The sequence below is a fragment of the Vicugna pacos genome, chromosome 6 (assembly GCF_048564905.1).
Source record: "Vicugna pacos chromosome 6, VicPac4, whole genome shotgun sequence".
Classification (NCBI taxonomy): domain Eukaryota; kingdom Metazoa; phylum Chordata; class Mammalia; order Artiodactyla; family Camelidae; genus Vicugna; species Vicugna pacos.
In genome coordinates this window covers 31,086,889-31,095,586 of record NC_132992.1, presented here as the reverse complement: position 1 = coordinate 31,095,586, position 8,698 = coordinate 31,086,889, and the positions used below count along the sequence as shown (strand labels likewise).

The window sequence follows — 8,698 nt, the reverse complement described above, 5'->3', positions numbered from 1 at the left end:
CTCCCCGCCTTGTTTTCCAACTTCTCAGGGAGCAGCCGGAGCGCAGGCGTCGGGACACAGCAGAGAGAGGAGGTACCAGGACCCTGAGCGCCCCGGAGTTGGAACTTCCTGCGCCCTCGAGGTCCCCCCCACCAAGTTCGTGCAGGCACACCTTCCCCTCCCGGCGGGAGAGACCCCTGCCTCCTCAGCAGCGATCTTTCCTTAACCTAGTTCTCTGTTTCTGTCTGGGCGGAGTCGAATTCGTGGGGTGCCAGCACCCGGGATTCATCTCCCTTCTACCCGTTCCCACCACTGTGTCTGGAGGCGAAGGAAGGGGCCAAAGCGCGACAGGCAGAGCCAGGTCACGGGTGGGGGCGGGGTCGAGAGCGGGCGTGGGGATCCCCCGCAGGACTAAGGGATCCCCGCACGCCCCACAGCCGCCCCGTTGCGGGGGAGGGGGAATGTTGTGGGGAGCGCGGGCAGAACCTGGAAGCACCCAGCAGTTGGCTTTCTTCAGAGTGCCCCTCCGGCCCCCAGCACAGCCCCTCCCGGAGCCGCAGGCAGCCTGGGCGCGGTGAAGGGGGGCGTGTTTACAGGGGGTCCGGGGCGGGCCCGCTGGGAGCCGGCCGGCCGTGGGCGGGCTGGGGCGGGCCGGGGGCGGGCCTGTGGGGAGCCCGGGCCGGGGCGGGCCGGAGAGTCAAAGGCAAGTGAAGGTGGAAGAGGCCGCCGCGGCAGCAGGTAGGGGGAAGGGCGGGCGAGGGGCTAGGACCCTGGATGGCGCCAGCCGGGCCGGGGGGCGGTTTGATCCCCAGCGCTCGGAGTCGACGGCTTGAGGGAAGGGGCCCGCAAGGAGGGGCGCTGGGCTGCTGCGCACAAAGGCGGAGGCTCCGCGGGCTGCAGGGCGTGTTTGGGGCGTGCGTGAGGTGGTGTCCAGGGTCCAGGGCGCTCGGCGCTCGGCGCCCGCCTCGCGAGCGTGTCAGCCCTCACGCGGACGCGCAGCGAAGGGACTCGTAGGTTCAGATCCCGGGGGCTGGGCCCAGCCAGTCCCATCTGTCCTACCCATCCCTTCCCAGCTGGCACTCGACCCTTGCGGGTCGTCGGGGGAGGCTGGGAGGAGATTGTGGGACCGCCCCTCACCCTCCTTCTCCACTCTCGGGGACCCACACCGAGACTGGGTGGAGAAGAGAAGCAAAGGCACGAGGCTTGAGAAAGAAAAAAAATTTAAATGGTGGAGAAAAACAATCGTGTTCTGACACCCCCATCTTACTCGAAAGCTGTCAAAAATCTTGGGGATCCTCTAGTCCCCACTTCGTTTGCAAATAAACTGAAGGCAAGAGAAGTGACAGACTGAGCCAAGGTCACGCTGGTAACGGCAGAGCTGGGACTAGAATCCGGAGGTTCTGACACAAGCCACGCTCCTTCCTCCACATCAGCACTTCCTTCTCTCCTCTCCCCCACCCCAACCGCCCCAGCCTGGACTGGTACCTGCTCTTTGTGTTGCGCCGCAGGCCCGTCCAGCTTGTATTGATTCTGATTGATGCCTAGAGAAGACTTGTTGACTGGACTCGGGGGTACATAATGGGGAGGGTTAGTGACCTGGCAAGGATTGGTGACCCATATAGTCCAGGTTTTGGCTTAGGCTTTCTGTCCCTAAACGACCCAGGGTCTGTCTCCCATGTCATTCACCTCATTGCTTTGTTTTCTCAGACCCCAGAGCCAGGAGGAGTGAGAACCCTGACCCCTAACCCCGCTGCATCCAGCCAATAGGAGCCCAGTAAGTGACCCCACCCCCCCAGGCTGCAGGTCTGCACAGGTGCTTGGCCCCTCTCTGGCTCTGCTCAGGTTGAATACATGCTAATTTATTCACAGTCTGGAGGAAGAGTCTTGGGAGGAAGGGAAGCACTTGGTCAATTGGACACAGATGTCCCTTGTCCCTCTTATCTTGTTTCCCCTCTTCCCCCCTTGGTCCTGTTACTCAGGTCGTTTTTTTAGCCCCTTTCCCTTTGAGCTGCTGACCTTGGGGCTTTAGCTGAAGGTCACAGTTAATGGTGAACTCTCAGTACCCGTCCCTTAGTATCTTTGGAGTATTCAGTCACTGAGCCACAAGTTTCACCCCCTAGCTAACTGGGAGTATGGGGTGGCCCCTAAAGATAGCCTGGGAAACCTGAGCCGCACTGCTGCCCCACGCTGCTATTTCCAGCGAGGATAGGGGAGAGGGGTTTGGAGGTGTGGGTGTGAAGGGGGTTTGGGTATGGCCAGTCTGAAGGGAAGTGGTGTCCTGATTCGTCTTCCACAAGCCATCCTCCCAGCCGCCTGGGCCTGGAGCTGGGGGCAGGAAAGGCTCTCTCTGTGTTTTGGAGTAGGCTTCAGCCCCTGGGGCCCTCTGCATCCAGCATTGTCTGGTGCTGAGAGAGGAAGTCAGGTGTTCTGGGAGATGTGGGGGTGTGGAGGCAGCCTCCCCAGTCCCCGTGTTTCCTCACCCTGCCAGGCCACCATGGCGGAGCTGCAGGAAGTGCAGATCACGGAGGAGAAGCCGCTGTTGCCAGGGCAGACACCCGAGGTGGCCAAGGTTATCAGATACCCTCTGACTCCCAGGCCCGCATTTCAGACCTCCAAGCATCCCCATCACTTCTTACCTTCCCAAACTCATGATCTCCTTCTAACCCGCACTTCTGCTTTCTCCCCGTCTACCCACGTTTCTCTTCCCATACGCCATGATTGAGAGCACAGGCTTTTGTCTGGTCACTCTGCTAACCTCCATCCTCTCCATGTCTCTTTTTGTTAATCTCTTTCTGTCTTTGGTCGCTGTGGTCTCTTTACATACCTCTCTTTATCCCTGTCTGTCTCTCCATCTGACTCTACGTGGCTGTGTGTTTCTGTATGTATCTGTCTGTGTGTGTCTCTCTCCAGGAGGCTGAGTTAGCTGCCCGAGTCCTCCTAGACCAGGGACAGGTAACAGCCTGGGGGCAGCCCCAGGTAGGAGGAGGGGCTCTCCTTGCCCCAGGAAGGAGAAGGCTCCTACTTGGCTCTTCTCTCTGCTTCTCTCCTTCTATTCTAGTCCTTTCTGGTCCCCATCTCTTCCTTTTCCTTCTTTTCTCCTCCCTTCCCAGAGTTCCTTGATGCTCTGCAATCTCTTGTTATTCTTTTCCACCCTCAAAATCATCTTCGAGTGTCACATTTTCCTAAACTAAATTCTTGCCAATGCTATTTCTAATGCTGTGTCCCTGACTCCTCCCTTGGCCCCGCCCCACCCAACTCCCTGACTTTTGTGGAGTCTCCTGCCTTTTTTTGTCTCAGACGAACTCCCACCTAATGGTGACCTATTTTCCTGCAGACTCACTCTGTGGAGACACCGTATGGCTCTGTCACTTTTACTGTCTATGGCACCCCTAAACCCAAACGCCCAGCGATACTCACCTACCATGATGTGGGGCTCAACTGTAAGGACCTTCACTTGCCCTCCCATTTCTTCTGGGGGGGAAGGGTCAAACCCCGGGGTGAGGGGAAGGTCAGAATGGGCAGGAAGGGAGCCATGTGGCAAAGTCAAGAAGTTCTCTCCTAGTCTGACTGTGGCATGGAAGAAAGAGGGTGGGTTCAGACTTGGGGATGTTTTCCCTGTCTGATTCTACTGTTGGGGTGATGGGGGTTCTCTTTAGATAAATCCTGCTTCCAGCCGCTGTTTCAATTTGGGGATATGCAGGAAATCATTCAGAACTTCGTGCGGGTTCATGTGGACGCCCCTGGAATGGAAGAGGGGGCTCCCGTGTTCCCTTTGGGGTGAGGATTAGCTCCTTCCCTCCTCATCAGACTGTGAGGCACAGGGCAGGTGTGGGGAAGATCACAGCAGGGGAGGAGAAGAGGGAGGGCAAGTGGTGATTCTGGGAAAGGAGGAGGCAGACACTGAGGTGGGGGCCGTGGGGCCAGGTTGGTATCTTCCTTAACATTCCTTTCTTCCCCAGGTATCAGTACCCATCTCTGGACCAGCTTGCGGACATGATCCCTTGCATCCTGCAGTACCTAAAGTGAGAGGCCTGGGGACCCCTCCAAGCCAGAGTTCTCTTTCCAGCACAAGGTGGCCCTTAGAACTCCTGCGTCCTCCCTGGCTCCTGGGCCAGTTCTCCCTCCTCCTCCCTCCTCTGATTGTTGAGAAGAAGTGGGGTGGGTTTGGAAAACTGACTTGAGTCAGCAGAGTTGCCCTCAGCGATAGAAGAGAGGAAAAGGAAGCTGTGTGCAGGGGGGCCCTGCCTCAGGCTGAGAAGGGACCTGGAAGCTTAGAGAAGAAGCGGAGGGGGCGATGTAGTCCTGCAGAACCAGACAGACCTGTCTTCCCCTCCCACTCCCTCTGACTCCTCCAGACACACACCTGCTGCATGGGCGGGCGCCCTGTGTGTAAGAGGAGTGGGAGAAGGAAGAGAAAGCTGAGCGAGTCCTCCTCAGGGCACGTCTAGTGCAGACGGCGCCTGGGCTCCATCCCTGGCTTGGCTTGGCTTTTCCTGGGCACCGGGGCCCTGGGCAGCTCTGGTTCACTTCTTTGGCTCTCTTCCCTCGCATTCTTCCTGTTGTTCACTGAAGTTGTATCTTTTTTTTTTTTTTCTCCCACGTCCTCTTTCAAGTTCCCTTCTTCCTAGTTCCTCTAGAGGAACCAGGAACTAAAACAGAGCAAGTTGAACTGGCTCCTGAAAGTGGAGGATGGACAAAGAGCTATAGAGGAAACTGTCTGGTTGGCAGGCAGATGGGTGTTTCTGTTCAGGACGCTCGGTCTCCCAGAGGGGGCTGGGGAAAGGCTTCAGGGACCTACACTGGCCACCAGGGTCATTTTTAGTTCCTCAGCACCTTCCTTTTCAGCAGTGCTTCTTCCCTCTCACCCATTTAAGGAAGGTCCCTTTCTGTCCTCTGTGACTGTGGCCTTAGGAAGGAGGGAGAGGAGTTTGGAGAGCCACAGTTTGGGACATTGGGGCCCATCAGACCTACATTTCCCTTTCACAGTTTCTCCACAATAATTGGAGTTGGTGTTGGAGCTGGGGCCTACGTCCTGTCGCGATATGCTGTAAGACATAAAAAACCCCCAGACAGGGAGAGGCGGGTTCAAGGCCCGGGCAGACTGATTAGGAGAGGATCATTTGCTAGGGGGTGTGCTCGGCTTGGTGGGTACGAGGGTGGGGAGCCTGGAATGGGTGAGCTTGGTGGGGAGGGGATAAGTCCGTGCCTGCCTCTGATTTCCCTTCTGTCCACTGCCGCTCAGCTTACCCACCCGGATACTGTTGAGGGTCTTGTCCTCATCAACATCGATCCCAATGCCAAGGGCTGGATGGACTGGGCGGCTCACAAGGTTTGGAGGGGTCTGTGTGCTGAGATTTAGGGCTGGCTTGCCCTTGTATGGGTCCATTTAGGCTCTCCCAGCATAACTGATTGGTCTGTGAGCTTCAAGGCAGGGGATGGAGCAGGGAAGAAGCTGTGTCAGTTTGCCTGCATCTCTGCTCCTCATAGCGTCCTGAGCTTTCTCACCTGCCTTTTCCTCATAGCTAACAGGCCTCACCTCTTCCATTTCGGAGATGATCCTTGGACATCTTTTCAGCCAGGTAAGTGGTTGTAGACAATGGAAGACGTGGAGGGGACTGGCAGGGACTGGAATGCCTGAGGTGACCTCCTTACCTGGGATGGGATCTGGGGGGGGAGAAGGCTTGCCTCTTCACATCCAGTAACTTTTATTTTTTTAATTGAAGTATAGTCAGTTACAGTGTGTCGATTTCTGGTATACAGCATAACGTTTTAGTCATACATATGCATCTAGTAACTGTTGACTTCTCTTCCCAGCCCTAATTTTTCTCCCTTTTCTTTCCTTCAGGAAGAGCTGTCTGGAAATTCCGAGTTGATACAAAAGTACAGAAATATCATCGCACATGCCCCCAACCTGGACAACATTGAACTGTATTGGAACAGCTACAACAAGTGAGTGGGTGGGATTTGGTGTGCAGCTGGGGCAGCTGCGGGACAGACGCTGGGGGGAGAATCGTGAGGAGCCGGCCCCCTCTCTCCTGTTACTTCCTTAGATTTTGGATTCTCGGAAGTAAGACGATCTCATGTCCTCGTGCTCTTCTGTCTCCTTCACTGCCCTGTGACCAGGGACCTCGGGCACAAATGACCATAGGGCTCATGCTTGAGGCCTGTCGGCCGCCTTCTCCTTCGGTTCCCACTTGTAATCATCAATATTTGACTGTAATTTGGGGGAGGAAGGTAGCTTTCTCATGGGGGAAGAGAGCTTCTATCTGGATGGATAGCACTGCTTTCCTGAAATTCCTACTCTTCTTTTAAACCCTCTTTAGCCGCCGAGACCTGAACTTTGAGCGTGGAGGCGACATCACCCTCAAGTAAGACTTAGGGATAAATCTGCCTCTCTCCCTAGGCCTTTCCTAGGTGCTTACATCCTTTTCCCAGGGAATTTTCTTGTCATCTCCCACCCTGTCCTATTTAGCAAGTCACCACCCTATAGGTCCCCACCCCCCTTTGAACCTTCTTGGTGGGGTTGGCAGCGTTCAGAAGGCTGTTTCCTCTTTGGAGCCAACGTTTTCCAGCTGCTCCTCTGGGAAGAGGCAGGGGAGGGAGTGCCAGGGGCTCACTGCCTGCTCGCCGACACTATGCCTCTAGGTGCCCTGTGATGCTGGTGGTAGGAGACCAAGCACCCCATGAAGATGCAGTGGTCAGTAGGGGATTTTGGGGTGGGTGAGGGAGGGTTGCAGTCCTAGGGTGGCAGTCAGAGGTGTATCTTGCCAAGAGGCAAGGTCTGTTTGGGTCAGGGAGAGCAACTTTGGGATATGAGAGGTTGATTTCTGGTAAAAAGGAAATGGGTAGGTTGCTGACGAGAAAGGATCTGGGGTCTGGGACCCTGGTCCCTTGGATGGGAGGGGCCCCAGGGAGTGTGACCTCATTCATTTAGCCTCCTACTTACTCCAGGTGGAATGTAACTCAAAACTGGACCCCACTCAGACTTCCTTCCTCAAGGTCAGTAACCTACTCCCTACGCGGCCTGACTCCTGGCCCCTTGTCCCGAGCCATAGATCCTCTCTAGACTGAGCTTGTAGGCTTCCAGGATCCTGCGTGGGAACAGGTGGGTGGGTGGAGTCAGAAAATCAAAACCACCCTGAAGGCCTGGAGAGGGGAACCTGGGGAAGAGAGATCCTTGTCTGCCTCTTGGTATGGCTCATTGTATTTACATGCGTATCACTTTTTCCGGATGGCGCTCTCCTGAACAGATGGCTGACTCCGGAGGTCAGCCCCAGCTGACTCAGGTGAGTGTCCCTGCCATCCGTGGGATGGGCTATTAGTGGCGCTGAATGAGACCCTTCGCCACACACCCTGTCTCTAACCTGCCACGGCCTGGGGCTCCAGCTCAGCTTCTAACCACCCTTCGCTCTCTCTCTCTCTGCTCATTTTACTCCCGCAGCCAGGCAAGCTGACGGAGGCCTTCAAGTACTTCCTGCAGGGCATGGGCTACAGTGAGTATGGGGGTCAGAGGCTGTCGTGAGGACAAGAGGTTGCTGCACAGGAAGAGGGATGGGCACTGAGGGGGAGGAACCCTTTTAGGCTAATTCCCAGACTTACCACCATCTACCAAAACAAGCTCATGGACCTGGCCCCATGTAACACTCCTCTCCACCTAAGCGCCCCACTCTGAGTGGCTGTGCTCTCTTCCCGCTCCTCTCTGACTGCCTGCTTATTCTGCTGTCTCCACAGTGGCCTCATCCTGTATGACTCGCCTGTCCCGGTCTCGCACAGCCTCCCTGACCAGTGCAGCATCCGTTGATGGCAACCGGTCCCGTTCTCGCACACTGTCCCAGAGCAGCGAGTCTGGGACTCTCCCTTCAGGGCCCCCGGGGCACACCATGGAGGTCTCCTGTTGAATGACCCTTGTTGCCCTGGTGTGGGACCCAGCCCTCACCTCCCCCAGCACTAACCTGGGAGGTGCAGAGAGCACTGGGCCAGAGTGAGCAAAGGAAGATGGGCAGATCATGTGGGGAGATGACCTTGATCTTTGATTGCTACCTTAACCTTGACCTCTAACCTGTGATTCCCCTCAGCTCCTGGGAGAGCGGTCCTAATATCTCTTAGGGACCCAGACCCGTAAATTATCCCTCTGTCTCATTTTGGTGTTAAGATGGAGAAGGCATGTATCCCCTCTCCCTAATCCAGGTGTCTGTAGCTAAGGGATATAGGAGGTTGTTGTCGTCCGCGGGGCCCCCACCAGACTCTCCCTCCGCATCTCGTATTGCAAGGGTAAGGGGCTTGGGTCTGGGGCTCCACTCACCAAAGCTGATACGGCTTCTCATGAATCCTTCAGCCATCTGAAGGGTCTGGGCCTAAACGAATGTGTGACGGGGAGGCTTGCTGGTGGGTTAGTGGTCCTCAGGATGTGACTGAAACATTCAGTGTGGAAACGGAAGTTGGAATGGGAGGAGGTAGGCGGTGAACCAGCAGGCGGGAGGGGTTGGAGCTGGGCAGTAGGAGGGGGCCTGGGGCCACTGGCTGCACTAACTTCAGTAGCTGTCTTGTACTGTGTGTCTAGAGTGGGAAGGGGGAGGGAGCCACGCAGGGCAGGGCTGCTTGGGGCTCGGCATAGGGGTGGGAGGGGCTGCCTCGGGGCTCTGACCACAGTGTGTGCTGTGTGCAGGGTGCCCTCCTGTCTCCCACAACTGCTGTAACAATAAACTGTAGAGGAATCTGA

General features: G+C 56.4%; 1 protein-coding gene across 5 annotated transcripts; it reads left to right on the top strand.

The window, feature by feature from the left end:
- NDRG2 (NDRG family member 2) lies at positions 1-8,698 on the top strand. 5 transcript variants are annotated; one of them, XM_072962762.1, is made up of 16 exons: positions 1-72; positions 1,687-1,753; positions 2,468-2,548; positions 3,314-3,419; positions 3,636-3,756; positions 3,939-4,001; positions 4,966-5,026; positions 5,222-5,308; positions 5,502-5,558; positions 5,825-5,928; positions 6,303-6,347; positions 6,625-6,676; positions 6,931-6,978; positions 7,230-7,265; positions 7,421-7,472; positions 7,711-8,698. In XM_072962762.1, exons 3-16 carry the CDS (start codon positions 2,474-2,476, stop codon positions 7,875-7,877), a joined length of 1,074 nt encoding a protein of 357 aa, XP_072818863.1. In that variant the 5' UTR covers positions 1-72; positions 1,687-1,753; positions 2,468-2,473; the 3' UTR covers positions 7,878-8,698. The 5 variants fall into 5 exon arrangements, with proteins under 5 accessions (XP_072818863.1, XP_072818862.1, XP_072818864.1 ...); XM_072962761.1 differs by having other exon boundaries at positions 28-135; XM_072962763.1 differs by lacking the exon at positions 1-72 and adding an exon at positions 317-340.